The 18,028-nt window shown below is 40.8% G+C and overlaps 1 protein-coding gene across 1 annotated transcript in view; it reads left to right on the top strand.

Annotated features, from left to right (window-relative positions):
• Window positions 1–18,028, top strand: part of USP13 (ubiquitin specific peptidase 13) — a 54,643-nt gene that overhangs the window by 17,071 nt on the left and 19,544 nt on the right. Inside the window, exons 4-10 of the mRNA XM_049802131.1 lie at window positions 8,436–8,557; window positions 8,972–9,114; window positions 9,312–9,496; window positions 13,948–14,042; window positions 15,702–15,889; window positions 17,544–17,615; window positions 17,882–17,975. Coding sequence (XP_049658088.1) covers window positions 8,436–8,557; window positions 8,972–9,114; window positions 9,312–9,496; window positions 13,948–14,042; window positions 15,702–15,889; window positions 17,544–17,615; window positions 17,882–17,975 — 899 coding nt within the window. The remainder of the gene's footprint in view (window positions 1–8,435; window positions 8,558–8,971; window positions 9,115–9,311; window positions 9,497–13,947; window positions 14,043–15,701; window positions 15,890–17,543; window positions 17,616–17,881; window positions 17,976–18,028) is intronic.

The raw sequence follows: 18,028 nt of genomic DNA, 5'->3' as shown, positions 1-18,028 counted from the left end.
TTGAGGCTCCTGTCATTGTGGTGGGCCAGAGCACAGTGTACATAGCGTAGTGTCTCTGATGTGCCTTGTTGGAGTCCTCAAATTCCATCCCTGCACATGAGCATTTTGTTCCTGATGAGTAGATCTGGTGCAGCACTTCCAAGTGTCCTGGTCCCAGGGAACTTCTGAAGGCAATGCAGTTTCACTGGGGTGGATTGAGCACACAGAACTATCATAAATTAATCCAGCACTTCTGGAATCTAATGCACTTTTGAAAATGTATTTCATCTGGTCTGTTGTTCTACTGCAGTCCTCTTTGTAGCCCCTGCTGGCTGGAGTAAAGTGGTATCAGCTCTCTGCTCTGATCCTTGAGATAGTATTTCCACGCATCCAAATGCTTTGTATCCACTTCTTTGCCTCAGCAGATTTTATTATTTTTTGGCCATGCTTAAAGTAAAGAACAAAGAAATTATTCCTGTCCTTGTTCATAGCTGAGGAAACAAAAGCACAGAGGGGTTATCTCTTAATCCAACATCTTCCTTATTGGTTCAGAGCTGGTGGGCTTCTCATCTTAACAGGTTGGTTTACTTCTGTCTTTCTCATTGTGACCTTGGGCACCTATGGCAGAGGTTTGCACCAAACTGGCTATTATCAGCCAATATACGTAGCCTGCCACTTAGGGCTTACCCTATCAGACAAGAATAGACAATGATCAATGGGTAACTCTAACATCACTGTGTTTCTAGTTGTCTTTGAATAATTCCATGAAGACCCAGAGATTTAAGCTTTGTGTACAAAGTCAATCCAGTTTGGGCATTTGTTACATTGCTTCTTATAATCCTCTTTGATGTAAAGCTATTAAAGATACTAAAACCTTTTCAATCTCCTTAGTATTAGGAAAATATCTTTTGGATGCTCAGTGATTACTTTCTAGCACTGCTACTGTCCAGCAAATGCAATAGAAACACAGACTGGTTGGGTCAGTCAACTGGAAGCTCTATCTTCCCCTAAACATTAAAAGACCCATAGCAAGGTGTGTGTGCATGTGTGCACATGCATTAGGTTTTGGGCTTATTTTGTTTTGGTTTTCTTTTGGAGAAGGCTGGAGGGTGTTGGCTGTGAGTGTTATATATAATCAGGAAGGATAATAACATTGTGCAATGAAATGTATGAACTGCCCTTAATCTAGATTGTTTAGATGTTGCTAGTCAGTGTGGATATGGTAACTTCAGCTCAGACTGTGCAAGCTTTCAAGTGGGTTGGGGTGATATTTAAAACAGACTGTCTGCATCACAATGCATGGAGTAGTATCCTCACTGCATTGTTATCTAGGCTAGCAAGTTTGAAGATACTTCGTGCTTGTCAATATGTGTGGCTGTTACACAGAGAAGTTTTAGATCCTGTCTGTAAAATGGAAAGAAGTTAATTGATAGGACAAGATGTTAGCTCCCAATGACATCACAAGGCTCTCAGGTAAGAAACAGCTGCACTGTTGTTTTTGGTATGCGACCTCTTGTTTAAATCAGCCACAGCATGGTAAATGTGATACCAGTTTTGGACAAAAAAGACACGATGGGACCAGGAAAAGTATCATCACTAAATTTAATTTTCATATTAGCCCATCTGGAAGAAAGAATGAGTCAGAATCCATAGGAAGTTGTATAAATATGATAGGACAGAAAAGAACCATTGTGGTTTTTCCAAAGTGAAGTAATGGTTCTGGTTCTGCCAGAAAACTCTGGGACTATGTGTAGTAGTCCCCCTATGTATTCAGGGACTACGTGAATAAGAGAAATTCAATTAACAGAATGTACTGAGATCTTCCTTACAAGATCCTGGTCAAAAGGGGTAGTGGAATAAGAGGGAAGATCCTTGTATTGAAGGGATTGGAGGCCTAGTTCTTACAGTAGAGCTACCAGCAGAGTCCCCTGGGACCTATTACTCCCAAGAGTTATCAGTGGAGTCCTTTGTAATGTTCTAATTATGAAGAATTAATGCAATCATAAATGGTCTGGGAAGGGATTGAAAAATTAAGAAATAGAGTTTGCTGGTTAATTTAAATTTATCTAAGAGATTAGAAGTGATTTTTAATGTGTTACTGAGTAACTAAACAATAGAATAAGTAAATGTTGAAAAATGCAAAGAAGATGAGAAGTGCTTTGACTGTGTGTGCATGGTGATGTGGTCTAAATTAGCTATTATTGTTCAGAAAGGTAGTTCTGAGAGGGGTATGATGTGAATGGTTCTCTGAAAATGTCAGCAGCAGTGAGAGCGTCAAGTGGAACATCAGGACTAGAGCAACATTTTGTATTTTGTTCTCTGCTATTTTGCTTTATAAATGCAAAGTGAACCTCTCTTTTGAACAGAGAAACCACAGCTGCATGCAGTATCTCCCCGTCTTTCTTTCTCCAAAACCAACCAGACAAATAAACACACCCACACCACACACCCCCAGCAAACAAAAACCCACAAATAGATATCTGGAAGCTAGGAGGTATATATACACTGATGGAGGAATCACCACATTTTTGCCTTGTTCTGGTACCCTCTTCCTGGGCATCTGTTGGTCCATGCCAGAGCCTTGTCTCTAGGCTAAACAGAGCTGGCAGAGTGGCTGTCATAGAACTTGTCCATAGACAGATGTCCTCTTCCAGACCAGTTACCATAGCAGTATCTGCTAGTGCAGCAAGTTGTGTGAGGTCTGTTTTGAGCAAAGTCAGGGCTATCTTAGACCATCAATTAAAATGTTTTAAAGTACTCAAATGAACAGCTCTGTCAGCAGATCTGTGAGCGTGGTAATTGCTGGTGAGAAGAGTGTCAGTGAGGAGCAGTATCCATGACACACAGCTGGTCTCAGAGAAGGCCTCGGAAAGGAAGAGAAAACTTCCACTTAGAGAGTCTGGGAGAATGTGTAAACTTGCTGAGCTTTTCCTGGATGGCATCTGCCTGCCTACGGCAGTGAATGCACTTATGGCTACCGCTTCCAAGTGTAAAGACCATTCATAAGAGTGGATAAGTACTGGATTTGACCACAGTTCCACTTAGCTCTCTTAGATCTCATAGCAGCCAGTACCAGAACCCTGTTTTCAGTAAGGATGTTTTTGTTTGGTAAGCTTGAGAAGAGGACTTCTACCATGTGTCGTTTAAGTCTATATTTATGTAAGTAAGCCCTTATAGAGTACACATCTGTGGTGGGTTGACACTGGCTGGATGCCAGGTGCCCATCAAAGCTGCTCTATCACTCCCCCTCCTCAACTGGACAGGGGAGGGAAAATACAATGAAAGGCTCATGAGTTGAGATAAGGACAGTTTAATAAAGCAAAAGGGAAGGTTGCACGCAAAAGCAAAGGAAAACAAAAGATTTTTTTTCTCTACTTCCCATCAGCAGGCAATGCCTGGCCACTTCCTGGGAAGCAAGGCTTCAGTACTCATAGTGGTTGCTCTGGAAGAAAAACGTAAATAATGAATGCTTCCCCTTCCATCTACCTTTACTTAGCTTTTATAGCTGAGCTGACGTCATATGGTATGGAATATCCGTTTGGTCAGTTTGGGTCAGCTGTCCTGGCTATGTTCCCTCCCAACATTTTGCCCAGCTCCAGCCTGCTGGTGAGAAAATGAGGGGGAGGAAATGTTGGGGAGAGAGTCTTGATGCTGGGCCAGCACTGCTCAGCAGGAGCCAAAACACTGGTGTGCTATCAACACCTTTCTAGCTACCAATACAGGGAGAATTAACTTCGTCTCAGCCAGAGCCAATATAACATCTATGAATAGAAAGTTGTGATTTAGGGGGATTTGAGTGTTTCCTGACAATATTTTTTTAAATTTTGGCCCAGTAAAGTTGCGTGTACTCCTTAGCAGTAGGAGTGGAACTGATTAGACCATGAGTGAACCTGTTGCTTTCTGGCTTTGCCATCTAAGCCTGAGTTGAGTGTAGAATGGTGAGCAGACATCTTACACTAACGGAGTCTTAACAGTTTGCTGCTTTAGCTAAACTGTGGAAATCAGGCTAGATTAACAAAAGCTAATGCTGCTAGCAAAATAAGAATTTGAATTTTGGTGGTTTAGCTTTGCTTGTTTAACGCGTGACTGTGCCAGAAATCCAAGGAGTGAGGTCTATATCTAGCAATAAGAACAGCATACTAATGCTCTGTAGTAAACACTTTGAATGTTATTTTACAAGTAGTGAATGATCCAAATGATCCTAGTAGAAAGTTTTGCTTTTCTTTTTGCTACAAAGGAGAACGTTATGACTGTAAAGTGATTTTTTTAATTTTTTTTTATTTCTTCTTTTTTATTGTTCATCTGATGAGGTCGGTGTTTCAGATGTGCCCAAAGACAAATGAACTGAATAGCTTATAGTTTGCAAAGTGTTGCTGCTGCAATTCACTATTATTTAGAGGCTTCAGTTAAAGACTCAGTCCTCCACTTCCAAGTCAATACAAATTTGTCCATTGCTTTCAGTGAGAGCAGGATCAAGCTCAGATTCCTAAGATGTCTTTCTAAGGTTTCAAAATTAGTTGTAAGCTCACTAGTCAACATCATCATTCAATTTTCATGTTTGTATTCCCTTTCATATGCACACAAATCCATACGCACAGGAAATCCTGTTTAGGGGTCCTTCCTGGAGTCTCCTTATGCCACTATTATTAGTGCAGTCAGTTGGTAACTTGTCTAAATCTGATCTGGGCACATCCACTCCTTTTCTTCCCCTCTGGTGGGTTGGTTTACAGTATTCTGTCTTCCACCTCCAGCTGCTGTTTTCAGTCAGTTCAGCAGCAGTGCATTTCTCGCCATCACTAAATTGATGCCTGTGAGCTGGGGTAAATTTACTCTACTGACTGCTTGGCCAAAATAACATCAGTCCAGCCTGTGTTTTAATGTGTCTGTTATTTTGCTTTGCCTGTCATCCCAGCCCCCCAACACAGTGCTTATGACCTACGGACACTTTATTTTAGTGACAACGGTGTTTAATTGGTGCTCTGAGGAGCCACCATAAAGCTGTTAGTCCACTAGAAGTGGAACCATGTCATGTGGACATTCATCATCAAGCTGTCAGCTCTTTAAAAAGATTACAAACTGGTTGGCTGTCTTGTGGCTCAGTCTTAGAACTGAGTAAACCCTTTTTTGCCCAGAGATTCATCTACTTAGAGCGCATCTTGGCGGAACATCCTTGTCCAAGAAACAGCTTTGTATGAAGTATGGTGCTTGAATGTTCATATTTTTCAGTGCGTTTAGTGTTACAGTAATTTTTAATCAAATGTGCCTCATTTGCAAGTAGATTTCCTCCTGCGTCTCTTTCTTATAGTTACTCTTATTCCTCTCTCAAATTCTATGCTAGTTTTAAAATCCAATGTCAAAACTGCCTGCAGACTGCACATGATGCCCAGTGGCTATGGGGTCAACCTCTGCCCTCATTTGGTGTGGGATCCGTTGCCTTCTAACCTAATCGTCATGTGTTTTTATTATATCTATGCTCATGCTTCCTTAGCCGTGTTGGCCCTTGCACAGGCACAGAAAATATAATGCAGGTAGAACTTCTTGCTGAACTTAGCAACTATGGCTTTCAGCACAAACAAGACAAAATTTAAAAATGAGTGGTGATTTGGGGGTTTTAAACTGGACATCATTAAGGGGCCTGTCTGACAGTCAACAAAAGGAATTAGTTTATATGGTCACCTGCTGTATCAAGGGACTTCAGTCAGTGACCTTGGAAGTCCCTTCTGTTCTCATGTACTGGATCTGAACCTTGAGAAACTGTCTTCAGAGTGGTAATTGCCAAAAAGCACCAGCAGTCCTTTGAATTCCTATTCAGAGGGAGTATGTGTGTGGAGTGGAAGTGTACCAGCTTTACATGGTCATCTTCAAAAGTAGAATTGCCAGTTAAATTCTCATGGTTTTGTCCTGGAACTGTTATGAAGCTGTGTATATCTTTAAAATAAGAAGTGTGATGCTGCCATACCAGCATGTCAGACATCCAGAATGCCGTGCTGACAGGACATAATTTTCTGCTTTTCTGGTAATGTGAATGGTATGAAGCCTGAGAAGGTAAAAAGGAACTTTTCCTTCCCTACCCATTGCATACAAAAGGCTGATGCTCCTGAGTGTGTGAAGTCCTTAGATGGCAGCAGATGATTGCTAATAGGATACTCAGTCTTTCATCCGTGGATCACTAGTTCAAATGCAGGTCAGGTCAGTAGCAGTAAAGTCACTACTGTCTGGCTGTTGTCTGGCTTATGAGATGAACTGAAGCGTGTGTCTGAATTTTGAACCCAAGCAACTATATCATTGCTGTTTCTATATAGCGGATTGTAAATACTATAAACTTAGTGTTGGTATCATGAGGAAATGAAAATACCAGCGGGTCTTATACAAGTCTACAGATAACCATAGCCGATGTGAGCTGTCCTCAGGTTCCCTCTGGTGGCTGAGTGAAGGGTGTGACTGCAGGCCCTGGAAGAGACGTTTGCTGCCTTTAAACCTGTCTGAACATACACTGAGTTTTTATCCTGTCTGAGGAACCTCTGTCATATTTAGGAGATGGTCAGTACTTTTGGTTTTGCTATGCTGGCCACCATCAAATTTCTGGGCATTAAATGATGTGTTGCTATATGTATCATCAGCTTGGAGATACTCAATTTCTTTGCTTCATAGAGCGAAAGAGCTTACTATTGCAGACTGCATCTGTTGAGACTCACTCCTTTATCAAAACACAGGATTGTAATACAAGCTGGGAAAGAAGCCCAGAGTAAAGTGGGGTCACTGGTTATCTCTGTTATGCTGCAGTAATGGAAGGGATCATTATGAGAATAGTGTGATTCGGAGAATTAGTAAAGAATTAATATTTTCTTTATAAATGTCATGCTTTCAGTATAAGAAAAAGTTCTTGCTTTTGTGTCTGTATTAAGCTGATGAGAAAGGGGCTTTTGTTGGTTGCTGCTGAGAAAGAGATCATGCTGCTGGAAGTCACTGATAGTGGGTGTTGTCACCCCTCAGGACTGGCTGGTGCAGCAGGTGAGCCAAAAATTGAATGGCAACTGGATTATGTTCCTCTCAAGAGGTGGTTTTTCCAGGTCAAGTTAAAATATCTTTTGATACTTGTTTTATCACTTAGGATGTTCAGGATGTTACTGCCCACTGGGTAAATAGAGAGCTTAGTTTTCTGAATCTGGCCTCTGTCATCCTCACCTCTCTCCCAAATATACATTTGAGATTTCAGGCATTCCCAGGGTGAAGTTGTTGCTGCCAATGCTCTATTAGTATTGAGTGACTCATAAAGCATATGCATGTACTTGGAGTGAAAATAAGAGCCAGCTTTAGCCTACTGCTAATGCATCTTCTTTCTTGGTTGAACGTTATTCTGTCAGTGACTGTCTGGTACATCAGAGTACACTAGATCCAGCATCTCCAGGTGGGAGAAGGATCCAGAAGATCCCATCCTTGCCCAGGCTATTCTTGCAGCTGAATCTTGTGAAATGTCTGACACAACATGCACATGTTTGGTCTTGACTTTTTCAGTTGTTCCGGAAAGAACTGAGCAGCATTTTAACTTGGTCTTTTCACTATGGGATAATTATGTTTTTGATGGAGCTGGAGATAAAAACACTAGCCATTTGGTTACTTATATACCCTTCTGGCTTCCTTTTGGGTGCACTTATTTCTGGACAAGCATTTTAGCTCACGTTGCTTGATCAAGGCTCACATATAAGCAAAAAAAGTCATCCTTACACTGCAATAAGAGTGTACACAAACACTATGGAAAGCCTGATCTTCAAAGGAAAGCTTTGGTAGTTAATAAGTGCTTTTTAAACAGATAGTTACACTGGTTACAGAGTGGAGTTAGCAAGAGAGGGATAATGCTGGTGTAACTCTACTTGCTGTAGGTATTTGAGACTATGGATGAGGTGCGGGAATACTCCCAGCCATGGACGTTATCATGGGAGGAAAGGTCATAGGTTCAAGATGGATGGGAGCCATAGCATGTTTCAGCCAGGTCTGTGATCTGGAAAATATGGGGGACTGAAACAGAGGTGTATTATTCCTGCTCTGCAATTTGGGCATGGGTAGTGTGACCTGGTCTCCATATTGTATAGTATTTCAAGATCCTGGGTAAAAGGCGCAGCAGTATAACATCCTGATTTTGTCCAAAATGAGCAGAATTTTGTTAGAACGTGATGTCTGCAACAGTGGACTGCTTGGAGAGTGGCCAAATCAACTGTGATTGTGACTGGGGATGAGATTAAGATGGAAATTTTGGTCCTCAGAACATCCTCTTGCAGGATGGTAAGATTTCACTTTAGACCAGGATTTCACAAAAATTTTTAGCCATAAGAAACTGCTGACGATGTTAACTTGCAGGCTGATGCCAGGCAAGCAATGCCTCATGGTGGTACCCCCGCCACAATTTAGGAACCTTGGTCTCAGGACAATCTCCTAATATACCCCATCTTGTTTTCCAGATCTAGAGACAAACAGTGATCCCAACAATGATGACTTTGAATATGAAGATGAAGCAAAACTCGTTATATTTCCTGATCACTATGAAATCTTATTACCCAATATAGAAGAGTTACCAGCACTGGTCAGTGAGTGTGTGCAAGTGGTGATAGGAATTGTCTCCTACAAGATGGTGCTTTGTTTTCTTATGTGTAGTGCTTGTTTTTACATAGAGATCTTTCTTAACTAGCAATAATAGAGAGTCAGTAATTTCTAAAAGTCTGCTTTGTCTTTGTTTCTTGGATTTCCTTTTACCTCCTGTATTCCTTTCCGTATTATGATGCCAGCTTGTCCCAGGGAAGCTCACATAGCACATATTGTGCTTACTCTCCTGCTAAAATAATAACAACTGCAATCTAGAAGATTACATGCATATTTAAGTATATAAATAGTCTTACAGATATCCAGTTCTGTATGTGATTAGCAATGGGCTGAATGCCAAGTTCTGTCCAGTCACTGAATCATGTTAGGTTTTGATTGATGTACATTTGTCTTCCAGGTGACAATAGCTTGTGATGCTCTCCTCAGTGCAAAATCACCCTACAGGAAGCAGGACCCTGACTCCTGGGAAGAAGAGCTACAGGCATCTAAACATGCCAAAACACTTGTACAGTTAGACAATGGTGTTAGAATTCCCCCCAGGTGAGGGTAATAAAGTTTGTTCATTGTAGGCTCTCTAACACAGTCCAGAGTAATAGAACTAAAGCCAGCAACTCAGCCAACAATTCTCTTGCATGACTCTGGGCTGGGTGTGTATGTTTGGTTTGACCTACCTTGGAAATACAGGACTGGTTCCTGCCTTCCTTACTTCCGTCATTTCTTTCTGTTTTCTTTTGCAGCGGTTGGAAATGCTCAAAATGTGACCTGCGGGAGAATCTGTGGTTAAACCTGACAGATGGTTCTGTGCTATGTGGAAAGTGGTTCTTCGATGGTAGCGGGGGGAACGGGCATGCAATGGAGCACTACAAGGAGACAGGTTATCCTCTGGCAGTGAAGTTGGGAACCATCACTCCCGATGGAGCAGGTCAGCCACCTGGGAGGTTCTGAGATGGTGTATCTTTTGTGCATGAGACTGATGGTGTATATCTATTACCAAGTGGGTTTGTGCTTCTAGTGCAAATGTCTGAGAGTGTGGTATGGAAAGAAAAACCTGTGAGTCTGTGAATCTTTATCGGGGTTGGGGGGAATGGCACACACTCCATTCAGAGAAAGCCCTTTCCTTTTTTGTCTGCTTTTCTCCCCCTGTTTTATATTTGGTGTAAATATTTTTTTTGGGGGGGTTATATAATAGTAGATTTATAATAGAAGAATGTTATTATTTTAAAACAGCAGAATCCAGAGAAACAGTATTTTTCAGTTCTGCTGCATTTGCTAGAGCAAATGGTTGAATCCTCTGTAACATAGAAACAATAATAGGGTAATGATTTTTAAAATCAGAAAAGTTCATTTTTAACAGCATGTATGGTTTTTTTATCATACTAGAAACTGTGCTATTTTTCCTTATTGTTTTGGTAACATTTTGTTCAGTCTAATGAACGCTCATCTTCATGGGGCTGCTGTGATGCTCATTTGTAAAATGATTGATTGTTTTGAGAGGGGAAGAAAGCTATAGATGTATCCTTGTTTGCATATTCTCAGAGCGTGATGTTCTGCAGTGTTGCTGTGGAGAGGATTATGGTGTGTGAGGATTAGATGGAGTAAAAACATGAGAAGCTGAAAAAGTCATAGGCAAAGAGATCCTTTGCTGCGGCTGTACAGAGAAATAAAAAACAGAAGAACACATAGCATGATTACATTTTGGTTTTAGTGCTTTTGACCATATGGATGAAAAATAGGTGTTTAGAGCAGCCCTTTTTTTAACACACATCAGTTCAGAGTTTTTCATCTTTAAGTGCTATTCAGTGTCAAGGAAAGGAGACTGTAGTCAGATTCAACCAGCTGTGGCACAGAAACACTGAGCAAAATTCATTCTTTTCTTTCCCAGATGGAATATTGTTTCCTTGCATAAGCCTGGTCTTGGATGATTTCTATCAGAACATCTCAATTATTGAAGGTGTTTAGGATCTGCCCAGCTGTAGGTTTTAACTGCATCTACAAAATAAACAGAATATTCTTTAGGGTTTTGGGTTTTTTTTTTCAATTTTTTTGCTTTCTTTTCTTTCTCATCTTTAGCAGCAATACTTGTTTCCTTATGGCTGCTGTCCTTCTGCCTCCCACCGATCAACTGCTACTTCTTCTCTTGGGTGGCCTTTGGGATAACAAAGGACAGGCTGTCATCCTTCCCTGTGAATGAGGGGCACCAGCTGTTCTCCACAGACCTTTGTTCTTCTGAATGATGTTTACTTGGTTTCCCTATAGAAAAGACTTCCCTCCCCCAACCCTCCTTGTTTCCTTTTCAGTAATTATTCTCTCTCTGATCTATATTGCAGTGGTAATCATAACCTCTCGATAGGGCTGGATGACAGATGAGCTTCAGGAAAGAGGCTCTGTGGCTGATTGTGACGCAAAGTCTGTCTAGTTTCTGCTTCCCTGGGCTGGAGGTGAAAGGTGATGGTAGAGGAGTAATAAGTGTTCATCCCTCTGCTGACATAACTTATTCCTTTTTCACACCAGTAAGAAGGAGAAAGAGGTGGTGCCGGCATTCCACTTATACTTACCCTATGTGTACACAGAGGGAGCAGAGGAGAGCTCCTTGTCTTTTCTTGAGAAATCTGTGTTGCATACATTATGAAAGATTTCTGGGACATTAGCCCCATTTTGTAGTGTTCTGTCAACAAACAGATCTGGGATTAGGGCAGGAACTGAACCAAACTTCTGTCTTCCACTCTTGGACAGGATGCATGAAAGAATCAGAAAAGTTGCTTGCTTCAATAGGTTGAGTACTACTCAGCAGACTGTGCTACCTGCTGCCTCTCTTGACAATGCCATTAGATTTCATTTCAAGTCATTGTGAGGTTGCATGTTTGAACGTGGTTTGAGGAATGGAGTGGGGGTTTGGCATGGGAAGCCCTATCTGACAGGTACTTGAATGAATTGTTTCGTGGATGCCAATCTCAGCAATTGTCAGGTACTACTTTGGGGGATCCTGTGCAACTTGTTTCTTCAGGGACAGTGTTGCCATTGCCTGTTACCCTTCAGGTAGGAAGGAGTGATGTCTATACAGCCAGAATAGGTTTAAATCTTGAGCTTTGGAAGAAAAGGAAGTACAGGTAGCATTGTCATTTTTTCTTTTCTTACCATAATATTCTGTGTTGTCTGTCTCAGATTTTTTTGTTTGTTTGTTTTTTCCCCATTTATAGTCCTTTTTCCCCTTTCTCACTCTAATGATATCAGCTTTAGTCTGTCACTTTTGCTGATTTGTCTACGTTCCTTATCTACCAGAGTCCATATGACAGCACGACAGACCTGTGTTTAGGGGCTGTCATCATCTTCCCTTGACTTGCTGCTCTCTCTTTCTTTCTTTCTTTCTTTCTTTCTTTCTCACCACCCCCCCCCCCCTCCCCCCCAATAAGTGAATTCTGTCTCTCTCCCATGAATTTAAGTACTAAAGCATATGACATGAGCTGGGCTTGAGGAAAAGATTAGTGTGTCTTGTTCCATTTCTGCTGCTCCAGGTCAGTAGTCCCAGATGGCTGCTCTTTCTTCAGTTGCCAGAGCTGAGGAGAAACAAAAGCAAAGCTTCCACATTGAAAATAGTCGCCTAAGATCAGTTGATGTGTAATCTCACTCCATTAGGTGTTTGAATTTTTCAGGATCTTTTGGCTGTGCTATGACCTCACCAGAAGACTATGGGAATGTTGTGATCTCTTGTGTGTGGATGAACAGTCAGGTCTTCTGGGCATGCTTGCTACCACACAGTGGAATTCCAGCAGATGGGCAGCTACAGCCACATGCATGCCAGAGAGGTCATCAGGACCAATGTTAATAGAGAGTCTGATGGCTAATCAGCAGCTGGCAGCGCAACTCAAAAGCACAGTTCCCTGGTTTGAGAGTGGTACTGTTTTTCATAGTGCTGGTAAATTTTAAAAGTTGCATTAGGTCTTTGAGTTCTTGGCTAGCCTTCAGCCTATCATTTCAGTGTGGGTTTGGTACTAGCAGACTTCAAGGAGACTGCCTTTTTGTTAAAGTCTTACATAGGGCACGGGCTGAGTTAGAGCCAGGGTCTGTAGTTGCCAGGAGATGGCAGGGTAAGGACCTTTCAGAAGTGGTATTTGTGCTGTGAACAGCCTTTATCAGGCTCTTCCTGCTCTCCTGAGTTTGTTTCACCTTTCTCCTGGCTAAGTTTTCTCTGTCAGCCTAGATCTGGTCATATGGGGCAAAGTAACTGTGAGAAACTCTACTGGGCGTGAAGGAAACTTGGATGAAAGAAGTGCAGGCAGACTGGCAGAGGGATTCTGGATTTTGGTATGAGTAGAGACCAAAGCCGGGAAATAGTCATTCACTACAGAGGTAGAGGCCAGAGAAGAGAAAAAGAGGGAAGGCCTGTTCAAGTCTTAATAGTGCATGTCTTATCACTCATATACTTTTATGATGCCTGCAGCTTTATTGTCACTTGCTCAAGTAGGTGAAACCTGCTATGAACTCAGCTTTGTCACAGGACTTGCTTGGTAAACACGAAAAAGGATTTTTTTTCTCTTCCAACCATTTTGTTGTTCTGTTGACTTTATTAAACTTGGTTTCAGAATGAAAATATCATCACTAGACATTGCTTACCTCTAGAGTTTGAACTTTGCCCTGCCAAAATGTTTATGGGCTTTTACTTAAGGCCATAAGGACCTATCATAGAGCTAGAACTGAAATCTAGATCTCCCATACAATAAAGCAAGAAACTTCAGTCATGAAATCAGCCTTTCTCCCTAACCAGAAGATTAATCTTTGAAGTCCAATCTTGGTTCTCCCTGTATCTCCATGGGAAAAGGGCATAAATGGATTCCTTAAACTGTAGTAGATATTGAAATACCATTGGCAGTAGTCAGTTGGCCCCATATGCGCACAGTTTTAATGTGTCTGCCCATATCTAGTAGCTCCAGAAAAATTCAGACACTCTTGTTGCCATGTTCAAAATGTGGACTGGCCACATATCTGAGAATTTTGCATGCCCCATTCCTTGTTTTCCCTACAAATTTCTTAGGGGGGGGATGGGGGGACGGACGGAGATGGACAACAACGGGGATGACATACACACGACGGGACGGACAGATGGGGCAGGAATACTGTGATCACTATTAAATATTCTTAGGTTTTAATGCTGTGAGGGCATGTAATTCCTTTTGAGGGAGAAGTTGAGGTGATTGGGTTGAGAACATATAAGATATTTACTGAGCTATATGGATGGCTATGTATCTTTCTGCTGGTTGTAACCAAACTTGGAGAATATGAATAAGGCAGTCCTGTACTGAGAATGCAGTGTTGGTAAACAAAGACGAGCGATAACATTTGATACTAAAGCTCATCGGTTTCTTTCTGCTTTTGTAGATGTCTATTCCTTTGATGAAGAGGAGCCGGTTTTAGATCCGCATATAGCAAAACATTTGGCACACTTTGGAATTGATATGCTGCAGATGCAAGTGGTAGGAAATCCGTCTTTTATTTAGTTTGTTGTTTACTTGTTGTTTCTCTAGTTGGATGTGGGAGAGAAACAGAAGAATGATGCTTTTAGCTTATATTTGTGCGTTTCCTTCAGACTCTTACGATAGTATTTAGTTTTGTAAAGTTCAGCCAGCAAGTTCGTGTTTTGTTTTCTGAGGTCTGAGAGGAGTGAATCATTACACTCAAATCTGAAAGTTGCCTTCCGAAAGAGTTCCTTTGTGGTCTTTAGTTTACATGTTTCACTTCTCATGTGTTATGTACCATTTTCCTTCAAGATGAAAACCCTCATTCAATTAGAGAAGAATATCTATAATATTTAATTACAGTGAGTGAAGGAAAGCCTATTGCAGGTGTAAGCAGATAGTAATCTTGAGCAAAAGTAAGCTAAGCAATGGATAAGTAAAGTGGTTGAAAGGTTCTTTATGTAAAGTTACAAATTTCAGTTTAGGTCTTGTTAATAAATACATTACAAAATGAAAAATACATTCTCTCAAGTCTATAAAACTGCTTGGTCTATGGTGTAGTACACTAGAAAGGGACTGGGGCAAAAAGGGTCCTGTTCCTGAACGTGTTATGGGTCTGTATTAGTAGAGAAGTCCTTTTAATAATTTATCTCAGTGGATGTTGATTCCAGTTCTGTTTAAATGATCTAAGAAGTCTGAATGGGATATGGTTATGAAGACAGATGGTGTTTGGGTTTTGTTTTGGGTTTTTTGGTGGTTTTGGTGTTTTTTTTTTTTTTTCACTCAAGCCCGTAGCCTAGTATTACTACCTAAGAACCTGAACATTGAAACTGTTAAAAATGAACAAACCTGATACTGCTTCAGTGTATTTCATTGTCCAAGTGGAGGGAAAACTAATAATAACTCTAAAATGATAGAGAAGAGTTAAACTGCAGTTTCAAAAGCCTTCATGGTACTAATAATACTTTTGGTATACTAATGTCCTTGCCAATATCACAAATAAAAAAGTCTCTTATCCAGCGGTGTTTCTGGAGAACCTGTTTTACTCAGCAACCTTGAAAACTTAGTCTCAGCTGTTTGACTGGGATCAGAAGAATTTTTAGTGAAGTGATGGAGTAGTGCTAGCAGTAAATGACACTGCAGTGACCTGTACCTACAAGCTGTGAACAATCGATGTACCTGCAAGCTGAATGCTGAGCTGTAAAGGGGAGAAACTTTAGTATCACAAATTTTGGCTTTTCCCATTTGAATGAAGGGAAGAGTTCTTGGATCTGCAGCTTTTCATGTAGTTTGTTTACTAGGACCAGCTTCTACAGCAGCAGCTATTCCTGGCCATTACAAATGGAATATGAAACCTGAAAAAATGCAGTGTTTTGATGCTGAGGCTTGAGGTCACAGCCGTGAGAGAAGTGAAGCTCCCAGCTGGGATTGAGGTCATAACTAGGAACAGTCAAAGAGCCAGTGGTCTGTGGTAAAGAACTAAGAGGTATATTGGAAGAAAAAGCTGCTAGCCTTCTGACCCTGATCTTCAATTCTACATGCAGGATTTACTTCCCTTTGCCCATTGGTTTGGCTCTTCTTTTCTAGTGTATTGATCACAAAGTTGGTGATGATGAGAGCAGCACCATAATTGTTGCAGAAATTAAACAGATAAAAAAAAAATCTTGTTGCTTTTAGACAGAGAATGGGCTAAGAGATAATGATATAAAACCAAGAGTCTCTGAATGGGAAGTGATTCAGGAAGCTGGGGTGAAACTCAAGCCCATGTATGGCCCAGGATACACCGGCATGAAGAACGTGGGAAATAGCTGCTACCTCAATGCTGTCATGCAAGCCATTTTCAGCATCCCAGAGTTCCAGCGAGCGTAAGTAGCTTCAAATCAGTTCTTGTCACTAGCCGCTGCATTCCTCAGTCTCTTGTTTTTCTAAGTAAAAATGGTATTTGAATTTTTCTCACCTGCAAACAGGTCTCTTTCAGTCAGTTCAGTGGCTGCTTACAGGATTTAGTGATTGTATTGTTCTGTTCTGGAAAAGGTTGGAACACAAAACCAAATCTGCCTTTGAAATCAGAACTTACTCACTTAGCTTCGGTGGTAGGAAATCCATGCCACCTTGTAAACTTGATTGCTCTGTCTCTGCTTTTTATATACATATGTACATATCTCTATATATCTCCATTTATGTCAGTATCGTCATTATCACATTGGAGGGGGTTTACTGTCCTGTGCCTTCATATAGCTGCAGGAATCATTCTATTGCTCCAATGTCATTCATGCAAAAAACTGTTCTGGCACAAACATGTTAATGTTGATCCATGCTAGTGAAAAGTAATGCACCTACTTAGGCAGGTCTGCCTAAGAAGATGGCAACTATTAGAGGCGTTTTTAAATTAAATTTCTCATTAAAAAAAAACCCCAACTCATTTCATGAAAAGGGTTGTGTAAGCATATTCTTCCACTGAATAATTAAGAGAGTAAAAGGACAAAAGCACAACAGAAGAATATGAAATATTCCTGACTGATCAAAACTGAACACATCACTCCAAGGAGAGAAGTCTTTTTATAAAGGACAGTCTATGGTTTGCAATAAAATTCAGAGGGCTTTTTCATTCCACAGCAGTAGTAGTGTGTGTGCTGGATGTAAGGCTTTTAGATTTTGGAAAGCCTCCCAGGTTTTCATGTAGCAATTGCCTTCTGGAGAAGAAGAGGGAGAAAACTTGTGGGTTTTTACTTTGTTAGCCATATGGAGTGCAATCTGTAAGATTCATTAAGTACCAGCTTTTCTACCTCCATTTTTTGAAAAATATCAAAAAGGACTTTACTGAGGGAGGTTGTTTTCCACAGCATGGTCCTTGGAGTTACCTGGAGCACTTAGTATCCACAAAGTAGTGAAGATCTTCGATGAAGGAGGGACCAGGCAGAATTTAGATGTGTTCTCTCAACATGGCCATACCTACCTAGCCTGTTTTTTCTTGTGCCCAAAGGAAGCAATGTTCAGATAGTGTGCTACTAAATGCTTTACCTTCCAACAAACAGCCTAGAACAATGTATACCTCAGTGTTTATTGTCAGGAACTAGCCTTTGTTTCTCTGAAGAAACTCAACAGAAACATTCTTTTTACATGTTTTTTTCCTGATACAAATTTGGAATTTATTTGGTGATGTTGGTTTAGGAGTCAAAAGTACATTGGTTCTCAACCCAGCTGTATGGTTTTGAACAACACCATCCTGCAGCTATTTCAAGATCAAGGAACGGAATTTAAATTCCAGATGAACACCACCACCATATCCTTTATAGCTAGAAGCTTCTAAGCAAAACTTAAATGTCCATTTCCTAATTTCTTTACTATTATTTTTCCATGATAGAAGCACTCACCAGGGATAGATTGTTATGATGCAAAATTTGACTTGTTAGCACAGAGGAAGCCTGCTGGTGTATCACGGCTGAGGATCTGTTAGGATATCCTTGAGTAAATCTAGCTGCAATATTTGAATGTTTCTGCATTGTTCTTGCTGCCCAGGTATGTGGGAAACCTTCCACGAATATTTGACTACTCTCCTCTTGATCCAACACAAGATTTCAACACTCAGATGTAAGTGACACTTCTCAATGATTTACTTGATCAAGTTAAATAGAATCTAAATAATTTAATGGCAGGGCAAAAGAACACATCTGCATGGGCTTGAAAGTGAGATATGGCACAAGGTAGAATGGGAAGATTTGCCTGCTTAGTTGCAGGTAATGATGTTTCATCAGGGGGTCAAAGAAAGTAAACGTCTTTTTTGCTTGGAATAAAAATATTTTCTCTTCTGTTTTTCTCATGTGTTTGTTTCCACCCCACCACTTTCTTCCCTACAGGGCTAAATTGGGACACGGCCTCCTTTCAGGCCAGTACTCTAAGCCACCCATGAAATCTGAGCTTATTGAGCAGGTGATGAAAGAAGAACACAAGGTATTTGACTGAGTTGGTACAGCCTGGTAACTAGGTAAAAGTGATATCCTGAG

Source organism: Accipiter gentilis, chromosome 6 (genome assembly GCF_929443795.1).
Source record: "Accipiter gentilis chromosome 6, bAccGen1.1, whole genome shotgun sequence".
NCBI lineage: Eukaryota > Metazoa > Chordata > Aves > Accipitriformes > Accipitridae > Astur > Astur gentilis.
Note: the sequence above shows the minus strand (reverse complement) of the source record. Positions and strands in the feature narration are given on the sequence as shown.